The sequence below is a fragment of the Podarcis vaucheri genome, assembly GCF_965113315.1.
Source record: "Podarcis vaucheri genome assembly, chromosome: 9".
Lineage (NCBI taxonomy): Eukaryota > Metazoa > Chordata > Lepidosauria > Squamata > Lacertidae > Podarcis > Podarcis vaucheri.
The window spans coordinates 4,025,859-4,044,668 of record NC_138767.1 but is presented as its reverse complement, the minus strand read 5'-3'; the positions used below and the strand labels follow the sequence as shown (position 1 = coordinate 4,044,668).

General features: G+C 51.0%; 1 protein-coding gene across 3 annotated transcripts in view; it reads right to left on the bottom strand.

Annotated features, from left to right (window-relative positions):
• Positions 1–804: 804 nt before the first annotated feature.
• LOC309539947 (transcription factor COE1-like) overlaps positions 805–18,810 on the bottom strand; it is a 105,613-nt gene continuing 87,607 nt past the window's right edge. The window contains exons 13-18 of one of the 3 annotated variants that reach the window (XM_082236428.1): positions 17,462–17,527; positions 11,667–11,844; positions 9,928–10,113; positions 7,534–7,722; positions 6,034–6,114; positions 805–4,485 (exon numbers count right to left, since the gene is read on the bottom strand). In XM_082236428.1, coding sequence (XP_082092554.1) covers positions 6,041–6,114; positions 7,534–7,722; positions 9,928–10,113; positions 11,667–11,844; positions 17,462–17,527 — 693 coding nt within the window. In that variant the 3' untranslated portion in view covers positions 805–4,485; positions 6,034–6,040. The remainder of the gene's footprint in view (positions 4,486–6,033; positions 6,115–7,533; positions 7,723–9,927; positions 10,114–11,666; positions 11,845–17,461; positions 17,528–18,810) is intronic. The other 2 variants (XM_082236430.1, XM_082236429.1) reach the window with 2 other exon arrangements.

Here is an 18,810-nt window from a genome sequence, read left to right as displayed (position 1 = left end):
TGGCATCGGAGCCAACTCCTAGGGGCTGAAGGGTCTTAAGCCCTCCAATAAAATATTTTAGGGCCCCCCAAAAGTTGATGGGCATTTCCATTCAAATTGGGTGTGTGTGTGCGTGTGTGTGTTGCATCATATGATCAGTTATGCAGAGTGGGGCCTACCTAGGCCTCCCCAATATTGGATTCAAGTTGGCAATGCTGACCTTCGGCTCCTCCTGTACAGGATGTGTGTATTCCAACACACAGCGTGTGAAACTTGTGGGGCTGCTGGGAGTTGTAGTTCAAAACACCTGGAAGGCAGCAGGTTGGCAGAGGAGGTGGCCCTGTGGGTTAAACCACAGAGCCTAGGGCTTGCTGATCAGAAGGTCGGCAGTTTGAATCCCTGCCAGAGGGTGAGCTCTCGTTGCTCGGTCCCTGCTCCTGCCAACCTAGCAGTTCGAAAGCACACCAGTGCAAGTAGATAAATAGGTACCGCTCCGGCGGGAAGGTAAATGGCATTTCCGTGCGCTGCTCTGGTTCGCCAGAAGCGGCTTAGTCCTGCTGGCCACATGACCCAGAAGCTGTACGCCGGCTCCCTCGGCCAGTAAAGCGAGATGAGCGCCGCAACCCCAGAGTCGGCCACGACTGGACCTAATGGTCAGGGGTCCCTTTACCTTTACCTCTAAAGAAATCCAAGTTGAAATAGTATTTAAGGGAGGAAAGTGGCCTGACCTTTCAACTTGGGGGGGGGTGTGAAGCGGGTGCAAATCTTTCAACTCAAGAGGGCCCATTTCCTAAGAAATGAAAGTCGTACTTGATTGACATGTACTTACATTGAAAAACAGTGCAGCCGGGCATTTATCAACATTGCTATTGTACAACAGCCGTCACAGGACACACAATGGACAATGTAGAAAATAAAATTAAAAATTAAAAACAATAATAATAAAAAATACAAAGGAAACATGAAACAGGAGAAGGATTCTCCGTACGACAAAGATAAATACACAGAGAGAGAACAAGCCCCCCGGCGAGGGGGTGGTTTGCAAGCCCAGCATCCGGGGCTCTTCTTTCCCCACAATCTTTATTTACAAAAGTTTGATCCCCTCCTTCCCACTTGGAAATAATGCTAGAAAAATAACTGCGGGAGGCCGAGAGAAGATTCGCCTGAAAAGCCAGGGGCACGAGGCAGCAGGAAGCTCCCCGACCACAGCTCCGTTGAAACACACACAGCGCCTGGTTTTTAGCGGGGCTGGGGCCGAAGAACACTCTGCTGAAACGCGCCCCAGTTTTTTAAAACTCTAATTCTCTTTTTACAAAAAAGAAAAGAAGTGTGTGTAAAAACAACAACACAGGACTGTATTTCGGTTGCTTTAAAAAAAGAAAGGGAGAGGGTTTTTTATATAGATATCAAAAAAAGATATGCAAAAAACAGTGTACCGGCATTTCGTAGGGGCTTGAGATTGCCCGGGTGGTTGAAAAGAAAACCAAGGAGGAAAACGTGAAACTGGAAATAGGAACGAAGCCCTCCTGAAGGCCATTTTCCGAACATGGAAAGGCACGTCCTGAAATCGCTGGGGCTGCCGAGGGGAAAAGGGACTGACAACTAATGCCAGTGTGAGTTTTCCAGGGGCCTTGGCGTGGAAACAACATGGCGGGCGCCCAGTTTACCAGGGGAGCGGCTTTGGGTGCCGAACCAGGTTGGGTGGGCACCCGTGTTTGCCTTGTAATGCCAGCGCAGCGGGGCGGGAAGAATCAGTTCATGGGATGAGAAGGTGCTTAGCTCTTCGTCCGACGCTTGCTGAGTCTCCCCCTGGGAAAAAAGGATCCCCGCTAAAGTTGGGCACAATCCCTGATATCTTGTTCCTTTCCGTCCAGGTCTGAAACTGAAAACCAGCCCATCGGGGTGGAAGCGTTTGTGGGGGTTCGGCAAAGGCGTTCCCACACCCTCAAGCACCCCCCAAATCCCCCGGCATTTTAGCAAATCTGGGATCAGGGGAGTGTTTGCTGAGGCAATGCCCAATTCTCAATTTCTGTGCTGTCCACAGGCAAGTTTCACGTACAGGAGCACATTCCTTCAAAAGGCGTCTAGTCTACTCTTTAAACTGGTTTAATAGCCATTCCCTCTCCCCAGGGACCAGCAGTTCTCTGAGGAGAGGCTGGGGAATCTCAAAACAGAGTATCTACTATGTTTTCCCCTCAACAATCTAAAATTCCTGTGATTCCTTATAGGGGAACACAGATTAGACAATCAGGCAGAAGTTATACCATAGATTTTGGTTGCGGCCACACCATAAATTTAAAGCCCTCTTATTCCACTGTAGAGAATCATGGCTTCCCCCCCAAAAAATCCATAGAACTGTAGTTTATCCAGGGTTTCCTTACCACCCTCCGTAACAAAACTACAGTTCCCAGGAATATTTTTTTGGGGAAGCCACAAAGTGAGATACGAGTGTTGATGTGACCACAGCTGAGATTCACTTTCCGTGGGCACCAGGGCTATCCTAACTCCTTCTCTGCTTCTGGGGGAAGAAAGCAGGCTCTGGGTTACCAGGGGAGGGGTATTCTGGGGTATTGCAGGGGGCTGGACTAGATGACCCCTGGGTCCCTTCCAACTCTACAATTCTATGACGGGTTGGGGGTGGGTCCCCTATGGGGAGACATTCACGTGAACTGTGAGTCCGGGGCTTGGAGAGACGACGCCTGTGCTCTTACTCCAAGAATCGTCTACACTGCCGACTCCCTCCTCACTTTCTGCTCCTACAGGGCTGTCTCTTAAGTATTACACCAGGTGGAAAAATATTTCCCGCAAGCCACACACTGCGGCAACACTCCAGAGCTACTGCAGCTCACTGGTTGGGCCTTGGCTCAGGGCCAGGACAACTGCCTTGAATGTAGAAGGTCCCACCTCCCACCTGTGGCATCTGCAAGGGAGGGATCCTTGCCTGAAGCCCTGGAAAGTCCCTGCCACTAAGTATCAATGATGCTGAGGGCCAGGACACTTGCCGTGCATGTAGAAGGTCCCACCTGAGCCAGGTGTATCTGTGCTCTCTCTTGGTACAAGGCAGCTTCCTATCAGCTACTGGATCCCAGGGGAGGTGGGGCCAGAGTGGGGTCCTGCCGTGCGATCCTCCCGATCCACGAGCTTGCAAAACCTTAGAGCTCTGAGCCCAACCTCCTGCACCGGAAAGCTGGCCAGTACGGGATATTTGCTGCTTCTGGACAGAGAAGCCGGTTGTCCCCACGAAGGCTCCTGCCATTCACCCAGCCCAAGAGCACGTCAATTTAGAAGGATTCGGCTTTTCAAGCCCTTTCTGGTTTCAGGAATCGGGAGACGGCGGCCCTTCCTGCCTCAATGGGGCGAGGCGGAAGGGAGCGAAGGAGAAACCCTCTCTGGGGGGTTCGTGGGTGGGCATTTCAACATCTGGAACGCCTGGGAAGAAGATGAGCAACACATGGCCAAGATCTGGGCGGAAGGGGGAAAGTTGCCAGGGTTCTTCACACGTGTCCTGTTAGAAGGGGCTGCTTAGCCCCAAAACCTTCAGATGAAGACACGTGTTAAGAGGAGGCTGGTTAGCAGTTGCGGTTGACAAGGGATGGACCTTTCGGGCGATGCGATGGAGCGGTGAGCCCCAAAGGCTTTGCCCACAGCGTGGTCCTCCAGCACCCAGGTTTTTCTGTGCTGGAGGACTGATAGGGCCTGCGCATTGCAAGGTGGGGGTTTAGAAAAGGGAAAGGCAGCGTCGCTGTTTGGAACGCAGGCTCTCTTCCACCTCGCCGGAAAGCAATCTCCGGTTTGGCCAGGGGCGTAACGTGAACCAGCTTGCTTTGGAGCAGAGATGGAAACCCCCCAAAGCATAGGGAAGACCACCCTCTCCTTGCCAAATCATTTCCTGGGGTCCACACCCAAGGCCACGGGAGCGACAATTTAAGAATAGTGAGGAGGAGGACCCAGGAGTCCTGGTGCAAAGGGCTGATGCTCAGGGTCTGGCTTCCAAAGGGAGACCCTCTCCGGCTAAGACGGGAGAACACTCTGCTCTTTGCCGGGGGCAAATCTACCTGAGGGAGGGCAACCCAGGTGAGGGGATGGTGTCGGTGGGCTTTGCTTCCGATTCTTTAACCAAAGCTGTGAGGAATGGTGCAAGAGGGCGGGGTAAAGAAAGGATGGCAGTGCTGAAACCCCCTCAAACACCTCTCCCTAAAAATTGTATCTTCGCCCCCAGTTTGTGGCTGGGCATCTCCTGGTAGCAGATGAGGGAGCATCACTTCCCAGTGCTTGCCCCACTGCACTGCAGCCTCCCACCAGAAGGGGGAGCCTTCTTGAAATCCTGCAGCCGGCTTGGAAGGAGCTGGGGGTGGGGAGGCGTGTGCTCCAGGAATGCATTGAGAAGGGCCCACACCCTTCCAAGTCCAAGGGTCTGGGTCAGCGCCAGTCTGTTGGTCCCTCCTTCCAGCCCAGCCCGTCCTCCGTTTCCCGATCACATGGGCGGAACGATGAGACCCGACAACGCTGGAAAGCAAAGGAGAGAAGTGTCATGTTCTGCGGCCACGTCATCAGCTGAGCCACGTTGCAGACAAAAGATGAGGAACCTGCGGCCCTTCCAGGCAGTGCGGTGTAGTGGTCAGAGCGTTGGACTGGGAGACCCGTGAGCTCAGCTATGAAGCTCACTGGGTGTGACTTTAGGGGGGCAAACACTGCCTCTCATGCTAGCCTGCCCCAGAGGGCTGTTGTGGGCATAAAACAGGGAAGGGGAAAACCAAAAAGTACCGTATTTTTTGCACCATAACACTCACTTTTTTCCTCCTAAAAAGTAAGGGGAAATGTCTGTGCGTGTTATGGAGGGAATGCCTACGGGTGGCATGCCTACGGATTTTCCTCCTCTAAAAACTACGTGCGTGTTATGGTCAGGTGCGTGTTATAGAGCGAAAAATACGGTATTTGTGCATGCACGCTTGGCAAAATTAAAATAAGAAGAGGGCGGGCATCGAGGAAAAAAGATTTCGGCATTCCCAACTGCCCTTGCGCACAGTGTGTTTCGACTATGAGAGGTTTTGGCTTCCGGCACGATCCCGGAAACGTAGCCCCAGTGGGATATAATAATACATAAAGGTTGCACTCCAGTTCCCATCATTCCAAGTCAATATGGTCAATGGTCAAGCATTAGGAGGGCTGTAGTCTTGCTGTGTTGGTCATGGCAGCAGGTTCCTCACCCCTGATGGGACCTCTATGCACACAGAGCCTTTTTACATGTCTGGAATTGCTTGTGCCAACCTGGTGCTCTCCTGATGGGAGTTGTAGTCCAACAGTATCCAGAGGGCACCAGGTTGGTGAAGACCTGGTGCCGTAGACCCTTCGGGGTTTGGGCAGCATCTGAGACGCGGTCTGAAGGCAGACGGCCTTGTAGCAAGGGGCAACTTGCCACGGCATGCATCTGACCAGGTGGCAAAGCCAGCCACCTGCATTGTCCTGCCAGGCGAGGAGGAGAATCTTACCAATTTCCGATCTCCCAGGTTTGAACGGTGGCAGTCAGAAGAGAGAAGGCGATCTTACTTTGCGCCTGTCGAGCCAGGCGAGTGGGAGAGATCCCTCTCTACTGAACTCTACCGAGCATGTGCAACAGCTCATGTGCCCCGTCAAACCATAGGAGCCACCACCTCAAAGGCCCTGCTGGAAATTGCACCTCAGGCCAACGCAGTTGCTTACGGAGGAGAATTCTTGCCGCAATCTCAGCAATCTGACTTGATGGCAGACCTCCTTAAAGTCAGGTTGGGGGTCTTGCCTGGGCTGCTAGTTTGATAATTATAGGTGGTAAGGGTTAAGTGGACTTGGCTCTTTCAACATGAAATTAATGTTTTCGGGGTTGGTTCCTTGGGGAGAATGTAGCAGAAAGCATGTGGTGGCAAGAGACCCCTCTGGTTAGTGGGTACTACCCTCTGGTGAGCAAAGGGCCACCTCACAAGGTCGCTGTTAAGGAGCCGTACTCGTTCACGGCAAGAGGAGCAGAAAAGAGGGGGAAGGCTGACAGAGCAAGGCGCGAGAACGAGAGAAGAGACATACTGTGTGATTAGGAATAAGCCAGTCCTTGCAGCGACCGAGACGGTGTGTGGAACTTGTCTGCCGAATCCTCAAAGGTTTGGTCTGGTTGGCAGGACCCGGCAAGCAGTGGCGCAGGGCGGGCAAAGGACAGAGAGGCGGAAGCGAGAAAAGGGAAACGACGGGGGTGGGACGAAAGAAAGCAAAGAAGGAAAGGCGGTTAAGGAAGAGGAAAGTTTGCAGCCAAGGCTGACCTCAACTGCTGCTGGGTAAAAGGGGCCTGATCCCAGGAACACCCACCCACCCAATTTCTACTCTGGGTGAGGATTCCTCCCGTACGGAGTCAGGAAGGCAGCTAGGGGAACCCCCTGCTAGCATCTCTCCCAAGTCCCCAGCGAAGGTGTTGGTCAAGAGGGCAGCCGTGGCACTGACTCGCCCAAAGGAGGTGATGCACCACATCCAGGCTGCGTAGTGTAGCGGTTAGAGCGTTGAACCCGGACCCAGACCTAGGAGGCCAGGGTTCAAATCTTCACTCTGCCATGAAGCCCGTTGGTGACCCTGGGCCACCCACAGTGCCTAATCCGCCTCGCAGGGCTGGCGTGAGGATAAAATGGGGAGAGGAGGAAATATGGAGGAAATATGAATGCAATCAACGTCATCATTATTGGGCAGTATCCAGCTAAGTCGTCCTGTCAGTGCAAGGATTTACAGCGCTGCAATAGAACTAACCTCACTCCCCCCCCCCAACATGCCTCCTGGGCTCAACTCCAGGGAGTTGTGGGGACACCCTAGACATGATAGGAGTTGATAAAATCTTGAAGGGCACAGAGAAAGTGGATCGAGAAAAGTGTTTCTCCCTTTCTTGTTGACATTGTGGACAACCAGTGAAGCTGAAGGTTGGAAGAAGATTCAGGGACAACAAGAGAAAGTTAACCTGTGGAACTCATGCCCACAGGAAGTGGTGTCGGCCACCAACTTGGATGGCTTTAAAAGAGGATGGGACAAATTCATGGAAGAGGTGAAGGCTACCAATTGCTTCTAACCAGGACAGCTTCGATGTGCTTCCATGCTCAGAGGCAGCGACGCTGCTAAATCCCTGTTACTGGGAGCCACAGATCCTACTGGCGTACTTTCACACACATCTGGTTAGCCACTGTGAAAACAGGAAGCTAGACTAGGTGGGCCCCTGGTCTGATCCAGCAGCTCCTTCTTACGTTCTCCCTTCGCTCGTTCCTCCTACCCGCTTCCCAAATCGCCTCCAGAGAGTGGGGGGGGGGGGACCCAGAACAGATTCAGAGGGGAGAGAAGTCTGTTGCAGAACTGCAAATCCTTGCGCTGAGGAGACAAGCGAGCAGGGCTCATCGTTGCTGCCGCTGTCGCCACACGACAAAGCGTGCCCGCCTTGCCCTTCCTGCCACATCCCACCCGCTCCTTTCACACGGCCCCGGCTGTCCCCATGACTTGCGCCCCTTCGTGCCCCAGCTGCTACCGAAGGAGACGGGCGGCGAGGACTGGCCAACTCACCCTGCAGAGTGTTCCCGTTGGCACTGGTGCAGGCAGGGGGCGGAGAGGCTTGCGGCCGCACAACGGGGGCAAAGGCGCTTTTCTGCTTGACGGCGGAGATCATGTTGACGGGAGAGAAGGAGAAGACGCCTCCCGGGGTCGAGGAGCTGGCGATGGACGAGGCCCCCAGAGGTGGGCTGGAGGGCATGACTGGCGTGGAAAGAAGGACAGGGGTTAGCCGGCAGCGGGAGTGAGCCGGGGCGAGGGGAGGTGGACCCCCATTGGACTGTATTCTGTAGTCAAAATAAAAAAATTCCTTCCAGTAGCACCTTAAAGACCAACTAAGTTAGTTCTTGGTATGAGCTTTCGTGTGCATGCACACTTCTTCAGATACACTGAAACAGAAGTTGCCAGATCCTTCTATATAGTGAGAAGGTGGGAAGGGGTATTACTCAGAAGGGTGGTGGGAATGGGAGATTGGCAGATAGCTGAGATGAGCCTGTTGACGACTCTTAACGACTGCAATAGGTCTTACAGGAAAAGGCAAGGGGTGAGAAGGTGAAAAATGGCTTAGTCATGTATAATGAGATAAGAATCCGATGTCTCTGTTCAGACCAGGTCTCTCCATGGTTTTCCTGTAAGACCTATTGCAGTCATTAAGAGTCGTCAACAGGCTCATCTCAGCTATCTGCCAATCTCCCATTCCCACCACCCTTCTGAGTAATACCCCTCCCCACCTTCTCACTATATAGAAGGATCTGGCAACTTCTGTTTCAGTGTATCTGAAGAAGTGTGCATGCACACGAAAGCTCATACCAAGAACTAACTTAGTTGGTCTTTAAGGTGCTACTGGAAGGAAATTTTTTTATTTTGACTATGGCAGACCAACATGGCTACCTATCTGTAACTGTATTCTGTGTTTTTTATACGGTGAACCCACGGCACTAAAATACAGTCGCCCCCTGGTTTTCGAACAGAATGCGTTCCGGAAGTCTGTCCGACTCCCGAAACATTTGGAAACCAAGACGCGGCTTCCGATTGCGCAGGCGCACCAGAAGCAATAGCAGAAGCCGCATCGGACATCAAGCTTCCCCAAAAATGTTCAGAAACTGGAACGCTCGCTTCTGGATTCTGCTCATTCAGGAGCCGAAACATACTAGTGCCAAGGCATTCGACAAACTAGGTACGACTGTACATATTAAAAATAGGAACATAAAACAAACCATAGATCCCCCCACAGCACATTAAGGTAAAGGTAAGGGTAAAGGTACCCCTGCCCGTACGGGCCAGTCTTGACGGACTCTAGGGTTGTGCGCTCATCTCACTCTAGAAGCCGGGAGCCAGCGCTGTCCGCAGACACTTCCAGGTCGCGTGGCCAGCGTGACGAAGCTGCTCTGGCGAACTGGCACCAGAGCAGCACATGGAAACGCCGTTTACCTTCCCGCTAGAAAGCGGTACCTATTTATCTACTTGCACTTAATTGTGCTTTCAAACTGCTAGGTGGGCAGGAGCTGGGACCAAACGACGGGAGCTCACCCCGCCACGGGGATTCGAACTGCCGACCATGCGATCGGCAAGTCCTAGGTGCTGAGGTTTTACCCACAGCGCCACCCGCGTCCCTACAGCACATTGTCATTATTATTTATCACGTTTGCAGGGGTTGGCCTTAATGACCCTCTAGGTCCCTTCCAATTCTACAGTTCTATGATTCTACAAACCAATGGGCAGGAACTGAAACATAGCTACCATTCAAAATTCGGCACTCCTCTGAATTTTGCAACTCAGTTCTCCAATGAAGCAATGTGTGGGAAAATGTGTGTATCACAGAGCAGTGTGACCAAGAAAAGCATATATTAGCAAAAACGACATGCCAAAAAGCATTATATTGGAGGGAAAATGTGCATATTGCATGCAAAAATGTGCAAATCACTTCATAAATTTATATACTGCTTGACTATAAATAAAATAACCCTCAGAGCACTTTACAAAAAAAAGGATAAGCAATAAAAGTATTATTAAGAAAGAACCATTAAAATGTTCCAGAAATTAAAGTCAGCAATAAACTAAAAACAAACCACTCTTCTAGATTTCTGGGTAGACTTGTCTAAACAAAAGTGTTTTCAGCTGGCTCTGGGAAGAGTACAGTGATATCAAATTGACACTGAAAGTCTGGTGAATTTTCACAAATTGCTGCAAAAATGTGGAGAACTAGATTCAGGATTGGAAAAGTGAGAAACTGAGAAATCAGAGACAGGGATTTGTCTATCCTCGGACCTTACCCAGGAGTTCCCAGGCCTACGCGTTCCCAAGCACAGCTTCCCCTACCATGAGGACTAGTCCCTTAGCCTTCTTAAAACGGAGCTGCGATTCTCAGGAAAGGGAACCCGCCCTTCCGCAAAGGCGACAGACACTTACTGGCGTAGGGGGAGTTGGCCGTGGAGCCGTTGAGGAAGCTGGGGGACCCCGGAACCCCCAGGCTGGTCATGGCAGTCCCCGCATAGCCGTTCATGCTGGACGTGATGGTGTTGTAGTTGCTCTGCTGCGGGGTGGAGCTGGGGACATAGCCTCGCGGCGAGACACTGCTCGTGTTGCGTGTGTACCCTGGGAGGCAGGGCAGGAAGTTAGATAGTTGCTCAGTTTATCAAGTATCTTAAGATGTCTTGCCTTCCTTCCTTCCTTCCTTCCTTCCTTCCTTCCTTCCTTCCTTCCTTCCTATCTATCTTTCTCTCCTCTCTCCCTTTTTCTCCCTTCCTCTCCTTCCTCCCTCGCCTTCCTTCCTTCTATCTTTCTTTCCTCTCTCCCCCTTCATTCCTTCCTATCTATCTTTCTCTCCCCTCTCTCTTTCTCTCCCTTCCTCTCCTTCTTTCCTCTCCTTCCTTCCTTCTCGCCCCCTCTTTCTTTCTTTCTTTCTTTCTTTCTTTCTTTCTTTCTTTCTTTCTTTCTTTCTTTCCCTCTCCTTCCTTCCTTCCTTCCTTCCTTCCTTCCTTCCTTCCTTCCTTCCTCTCCTCTCCTCTCCTCTCCTCTCCTCTCTTTTTCTCCCTTCCTCTTTCTCCTTCCTTCCTTCTATCTTTCTCTCCTCTCTCTCCCTCCCTCCCTCCCTTCCTTTTCTCCCCCTCTTTCCCTTCCTCTCCTTCCTTCCTTCCTTGACTCACAATGTTAGATTCAGGTATGCAACAAGGAAACCAACAGAGCTTGGAGAGGGCATCTGCCAGGGATTCCTGCATAGCAGGTGGTTGGACGAGATGAGTTCTACACATCTGGGTTTTTTTTTTTTTGGGGGGGGGGGTTGCAACAAGTTCCATAAAATAAGAAACACACCACCACTATAAAGAGATGAAATAGAAGAAGAAGAAGAAGAGTTTGGATTTGATATCCCGCCTTTCACTCCCTTTAAGGAGTCTCAAAGCGGCTCACATTCTCCTTTCCCTTCCTCCCCACAACAAACACTCTGTGAGGTGTGTGGGGCTGAGAGACTTCAGAGAAGTGTGACTGGCCCAAGGTCACCCAGCAGCTGCATGTGGAAGAGCGGAGACGCGAACCCGGTTCCCCAGATTACAAGACTACCGCTCTCAACCACTACACCACACTGGCTCTCTAATAATCAGGAATGATTATTAGAATAAGGCAGTTAGATATAGATATAGATATAGATATAGATATAGATATAGATATAGATATAGATATAAATAGATATAGATATAGATATATAGATATAGATAATGATCCCATCACACCCCATCAAAAGCCTGGGAGTGTCATAACCTGGTGCTGAAGAGGTGATAATGGCAGTCTTGCTAGGGTGACTGTGGGTGGTAGCCAATAATAATAACAACAACAACAACAACAACAACAACAACAACAACAACTACCTGGAAGTGGCAGGGATTGAACCTGGGACCTTCTGCTTGCAAAACAGACAATCATCATCATCATCATTTTTTATTTGTACCCTGCCCATCTGACTGGGTTGCCCTGGCCACTCCGGGTGGCTGCCAGCATGTCTAAAAACATAGTAAAACATGCCAAGGCCACCCCTTTGTCGCCACCCTCTCTGAGACATGTCTTGTGGAAGGTCCTCAAAGGACGGCCTCTGATGCTGGCTCCCAGGAATGGTCACGCGAGAGCCACAGAGAAGACACCCAGACGCTGCCTACCTTGCTCCGAGCCCTGGGTGGATTCGCTGATGTTGACGGCCAGCTGGCTCCCAAAGGAGTTGACATTCATCATGCCCGAGTGGGCATGGTTCCCGGTCAGCGAGGTCAACTGGTTGGGGTTGCGCGGGACGCTGTACAAAGCCTCGGCAATATCCGCCGCTCGCTTCAGAATTATGTCCTGGGAGAGAGAACGCAGACATCCGCAATCCGACTGATGGAATAATTCCATTAATTAATATTGCAAATAAGTCCATGTATGAACATCATCGGGATGTGGGTGGCGCTGTGGGTTAAACCACAGAGCCTAGGAGGTCGGCGGTTCAAATCCTCGTGACGGGGTGAGCTCCTGTTGCTCGGTCTCTAGAATCATAGAATCATAGAATCATAGAATCATAGAGTTGGAAGAGACCACAAGGGCCATCGAGTCCAACCCCCTGCCAAGCAGGAAACACCATCAGAGCACTCCTGACATATGGTTGTCAAGCCTCTGCTTAAAGACCTCCAAAGTAGGAGACTCCACCACACTCCTTGGCAGCAAATTCCACTGTCGAACAGCTCTTACTGTCAGGAAGTTCTTCCTAATGTTTAGGTGGAATCTTCTTTCTTGTAGTTTGGATCCATTGCTCCGTGTCCGCTTCTCCGGAGCAGCAGAAAACAACCTTTCTCCCTCCTCTATGTGACATCCTTTTATATATTTGAACATGGCTATCATATCACCCCTTAACCTCCTCTTCTCCAGGCTAAACATGCCCAGCTCCCTTAGCCGTTCCTCATAAGGCATTGTTTCCAGGCCTTTGACCATTTTGGTTGCCCTCCTCTGGACACGTTCCAGTTTGTCAGTGTCCTTCTTGAATTGTGGTGCCCAGAACTGGACACAGTACTCCAGGTGTGGTCTGACCAGAGCAGAATACAGTGGCACTATTACTTCCCTTGATCTAGATGCTATACTCCTATTGATGCAGCCCAGAATTGCATTGGCTTTTTTAGCTGCCGCGTCACACTGTTGGCTCATGTCAAGTTTGTGGTCAACCAAGACTCCTAGATCCTTTTCACATGTACTGCTCTCAAGTACATGTGAAAAGGATCTAGGAGTCTTGGTTGACCACAAACTTGACATCATCATCACTGTCATGGTTTCAGTTTCACTTGGTTTGAACGCTGCCGCCCATTGGGAGCAGGTACGGCAGAAAGCTGGGAGCCCAACAGTAGGTGGTGCCAGAGGCAACTGATTTTCAGAGAATCATAGAGTTGGAAGGGACCCCCAAAGCTCATAGAATTGTAGAGTTGGAAGGGACCCCAAGGGTCATCTAGACCAACCCCCTACAATGCAGGATTGTCAACAAAAGAATAACTGACAGAAGCCCCCCTCACCTCTACTTAAAAACCTCCAAGCAAAGACAGCCCATAACTTCCTGTGGGATACCTTTCCACTGTCTATCAGCCCTAACTGTCAGAAAATTCTTATTTCTTGTCATGGAATGCATTGGTTTGGGAAAAAAGCTTGTCCATCTTTCTTGGGACAGCCCTTAAGATCTATGAAGCCCCCATGTCACATACCAATCCCTTCTTCTCCAGGCTAAACACCCACAACTCCCTCAAGCCTTCTTCCTAAGGCTTGGTTTCCAGACCCTTGACCATCTTGGCCGTCCTCCTCTGTAGACCTGCAAGCTAGTCAATATCTTCTTTAAGCTGTGCTGCCCAGAACTGGACACAGGACTTGAGGTGAGGTCTGACCAAGGCAGAATGACCCCAAGAATCAATGCAGTAATCACGACTCAAGAATCCCTGGCAGATGGCCACCCAACCACTGCTTAAAAAGGGAAGGAGAGACCGCCATCTTCATTCTAGTTTCGCCCTCATCCTCCTTCTCCTTCTGGCTGACACACCCAGGTTTCCCTGCCTGCTTCTGAGAGAGGTTCAGCATCCTTCAGGATTGGATCCCCTTCTTCTTTGTTCCTGTTCCGAGAGTAACATGTAGCCTGGCCCGGGTTTCCCCTGGGAGAGCTGGCTGAGAGCTGAGGCCCGCCATTTTGTTTGTGAGCAGGGAAAGATTTATGCCCTGGGAAGGGAAGAGCGATGAGGGACTTGGAGGAGGAAAACAAGGCCCCATCGCAGAGTCGAACGCCTCCCAGCCGATGGCCTGACCCCACGCCTCCACAAGCCCAAAGCAATATCCGTGCAGGTGGTGCTAACCGCTACTGAGCCATGAAAGCACCGGCTGGGCCCAGTTACGGGGGTGCGGGAAGGATGGGGCCGCCTTGAGCCCGTGACTTAACGGCCCTGGAATTCCTAATGACGAACAGATGTGGGGCTGGAGAACCAGGCCCTCGTATGGGGCCCAGCTAGCTGGATGCAAGGTTGGATGTGTGTGTGTGTGGGGGGGGAGAGGTAGCAAACAAGGTCCGGGACATGGAAGCAATTACTGGCAGCGGGACCGAGAGAGGGACGTAAAAATGGGCCGGATGACCGGGGTCCCTGGAACGCCGCTCTGAAAAAACATCCCCCGCCAAATCCACCGACCTGCGCAAGAGACAAACATGTGCTGCTCCTTCTGCACCGTCAACAATATTTTGATTCCTCTCCCACCCTGCACCGCAGGTCCCAGGGCGGGTTACGGCAATTAGAGAGAAAAGTACAGTTGTTAAAAAGAAAATGGTTTCCAGCAGGGACAAGGAGAGGGGTGGGGTCCCGGAAACACAACTCTCAAGTATCGCAAGGAAGGAAACTACCACCGCAAAGGTGGTAGATGCACCTGGGAGGGGAGGGGTGTGTGGGGACCTCACTGGCGGCTGAGGGCTGGGCCAGGGACCCCCATATGGAACGGGATCGAGATGTGCAAGTCGTAAAGGGTTCGCATTTATATGTAGCACTTTTGGGTGCCTCGAGGGCTTACAGAATCCTAGAATTATAGAGTCATGGATGCTTTTTCCTGCAGTGCACGGAGTTGGTCTAGATGCCCCTTGGGGTCCCCTCCAACTCTAGAATTCTTTGGTTCCGTGAGTTGGACCCCGAACGTCATCTAGTCCAACCCCACGCACTGCAGGAATCGTGCCTGATCTTTTATTCCCCTTCCTTCCCTCCCCCTCCCCTTTTAATGAAGATAACCCACTCTGGGATCCCACGGCTAATTCTCCCCTGGTCTCCTCGCTGGCCCAAACAGGACTCATTTAGCCAGCTAGCCCTGGTGATCATCTAATGTTTATTGGATGGATTTCCCTCCCTAAATTGATTTTTGAATTCTGAATTTATTGTTATTCACATTTTATGCTGTTTTCTGTTGCATCAGTTAAGTGTTTTAAATTTGTTGTTAGCCACCCTGAGCGCGGTTTTCTGAACTGGGAAGGGCGGGGCATAAATAATAATAATTATTATTAAAGTGAGCCTCGAACCCACGACCCCGTGATTAAAAGACTCATGGCTTGCTGGGCACTATTTCAGCTGTCCTTACAACAATCCTATGAAGCAGGCTATTCTACGCACAGGGATATTGAAGAGGAGTGAGCAGTGGCTTGCTCAAGGCAGCTGAGTGAGCTCATGTCACTAGGACAGGTAGAAAAAGATGCTTCCTCCAGCCTTGATCAGGACACTAGACTATGGTTACCAGATTTTTTCCAATGAATCCGGGGACCCCCTCTTTTTTTTTTTTTTTTTGAAGCTGAGTAGCAACAGGGAATCAGTAGTGGGGATGGTGAGGCAAAAGACCCTGGGCCCAAGCACACATGCTTATTGTATAAAGGTGCAAAGCCCTTCTTTTGCACCCTGTGAAACATAAATGCGCAGAGTTTTTTAAAAACTGGGCAACGGCGCGCCACTCGCCCGTGACTCCCGAGCCTCCCCTGATCTCCTGCCCCCTTCCCACTTTGTTTTGACAGATCAGGGGAGGGTCAGGAGTTGCGGCCGGCCGGCCGTTGCCCAGGAGGGGCGCAAGGCACGCGGTTTCTCTGCCAGGCTAGGTGCAAAGCCCTTCTTTCGCACCCTGTGAAACATAAATGCGCAGAGTTTTTCAAAAACTGGGCAACGGCGCGCCCCTTGCCCGTGACTCCCGAGCCTCCCCTGATCTCCTGCCCCCTTCCCACTTTGTTTTGACAGATCGGGGGAGGCTCGGGAGTCACGGGCGGCCGGCCGTTGCCCAGGAGGGGCGCAAGGTACGCGGTTTCTCTGCCAGGCAAGGTGCAAAGCCCTTCTTTCGCACCCTGTGAAACATAAATGCACAGAGTTTTTTAAAAACTGGGCAACGGCGCGCCACTCGCCCGTGACTCCCGAGCCTCCCCTGATCTCCTGCCCCCTTCCCACTTTGTTTTGACAGATCGGGGGAGGCTCGGGAGTCACGGGCGGCCGGCCGTTGCCCAGGAGGGGTGCAAGGCACGCGGTTTCTCTGCCAGGCAAGGTCCAAAGCCCTTCTTTCGCACCCTGTGAAACATAAATGCGCAGAGTTTTTTTAAAAACTGGGCAGCGGCGCGCCACTCGCCCGTGACTCCCGAGCCGCAGTGTAGCTGGTAGTTCAGCTGGCTCTGGCTGGCTTCAGGAGCTGCTCGCCGCCTGCTGCCGTGGCGCCCACCATTTTTCCTCGCTGGAAGTCCCCATAGGGACAGATTTGCAAATCCAGGGACTGTCCCCGGAAACCGGGGACGTCTGGTAACCCTACACTAAACTTCTGTGGATGCAGCCTAGAATAGCATGAGCTTTTTTTGCTGCTGCATCACACTGTTGACTCGTGTTCAGCTTGAGGTCCACCAAGACACCCAGATCCTTTTCACATGTACTACGGGCAAGCCAGGTGTCTCCCATTTTATATTGGTGCAGTTGGTCCTTCCTGCCCAAAGTGCAGAAAGAGTTGGTGCTTCAGTTGAGATTCCTTCATTGCAGGGGGTTGGAACAGATGACCCTCAGGATCCCTTCCAATTCTACCTTTCTCTGATTCCACGACTGAGCTGAATGGACCATTGGCTTGACCATTGGCTTGACTCCGCCTAAGGCTGCCCTTGAAGAAGTCCCACAATGCACCAGAGTGACGACACACTGGGCACCCTGGGGCATTGTGGGAAAATGTAAAAGGCAACACTCAGGACCCACAGATATAGGAGGGGGTCTTGCTTGTCTAGACGCCCTAGGGAGGTGGGAGAACCCTGACTTCCACAAGGGATCAACACAACAAGGGAAAACCACACACCTTTGGGTTAGGAAAGGAGGCAACAACGTGTGTGTGTGTGTGTGTGTGTGTGGTGACGGGAGAGGATTTTGTGGCTGGATCTAGAGATGGCAATTTCCCCCCCAGGAAAACGCGTTGTAAACTTCATAATGGGAAATCACGTTGGCAAAAGACGGGACTCCACAGCACCATCTGGTGTCCCCGTGTTACAACGAATATAAAATACTTTTTCTTTATTTATGAGTCCTGAGTTGCACAGCCCCTTCCGACAAGTCTGGCTTGATAATAATAATAATATAATAATTTATTATTTATACCCCGCCCATCTGACTGGGTCTCCCCAGCCACTCTGGGCGGCTTCCAACCAAATATCAAAACCAATACAGCGTCAGACATTAAAAACTTCCCTAAACAGGGCCGCCTTCAGGGGTCTTTTAAAAGTAAAATAGTTGTTTATTGCTTTGACATCTGAAGGGCGGGCGTTCCACAGGGCGGGTGCCACCACTGAGAAGGCCCTCTGCCTGGTTCACTTCTCACAAGGAGGGAACCACCAGAAGGCCCTTGGAGCTGGATCTCAGTGTCTGGGCTGAATGATGGGGGTGGAGACGCTCCTTCAGGTATACCCCAAGAGGAGTCTGAGGCCTACCTGGTTGTTGTGCGGCATCCCATATAACGCTTCCACCAGGTCAGCCGCTCTCTTGAGTAGCACTTCCTGTGGGGAGGGAAACAAAGGAGAGGCTGACGGCAGTCCCTCTTGGAAGGGAAACCTTAATGCAACCACCCTGCAAGAGTTATACCTTTCGATGATTATTCATTCGTTCATTATTATCATTTCAAGCAAATGTGCTATTTACAATCAGCCTGATACAGGTGTAAAGGTAAAGGTAAAGGTACCCCTGCCCGAACGGGCCAGTCTTGACAGACTCTGGGGTTTGTGCGCCCATCTCACATCTATTGGCCGGGGGCCAGCGCTGTCCGCAGACACTTCCGGGTCACGTGGCCAGCGTGACAACGCTGCTCTGGCGAGCCAGAGCCGCACACGGAACGCCGTTTACCTTCCCGCTGGTAAGCGGTACCTATTTATCTACTTGCCCCCGGGGGTGCTTTCGAACTGCTAGGTGGGCAGGCGCTGGGACCGAGCAGCGGGAGCGCACCCCGCCGCGGGGATTCGAACCGCCGACCTTTCGATCGGCAAGCCCTAGGCGCTGAGGCTTTAGCCCACAGCGCCACCCGCGTCCCCTGTACAGGTGTACGTACACATAAAACATGGGCCTTGCCCAATGCCCAACAATGCTAGCCTCTGGCGTTTTCACTATCAGTGCCCAAAAACTGACAGTATTGGGAAGGCATTTATTATTTTTTTTGGCGTTGCTGAAAATGTTTGTGAGCTCTGAGGGTTCATAATTTGGGAATTGGTTCAAAGCAAAGCCTCACATGAGAAAACACAAAAGATTGCAAAAATGAATAAAACTAAATCAAATTTATGTCGGAAATGTAAAGCGGGAGAAGGTACATTTTATCATATGTGGTGGGCATGTTTTTAAGGCAAAAGACTTCTGGGAAATGATTTATAATGAATTAAAGAAAATGTTTTAAAATACATTTCTTAGGAAACCAGAAACCTTTCTATTAGGTTTAATAGGTGGAGAACTACCAAGAGAAGACAGAAGATTTTTTATGTATGCAACGGTAACCACAAGAATGTTACTGGCCCAAAAATGGAAAGAAGAAGAATTACCAATGAAGGAAGAATGGCAGACGAATATGTGGAAATGGCGAAACTGATGGGGAAGATGAGAAACCAAGAGGGTCAAGTATTTGTTAGAGACTGGAGTAAATTCCTAGTTTCCTTAAAAAACCACTGTAAACAGTTAAAATCATTGGTAGCGTTGTAATGACATTTGTAATGTGAAATTGATTATGATAACTGAGGGTAAACAATAGTTGGATTAAGTAAAAGATGCAGAAAACTTAAACTTTCAATATAAGAACCCA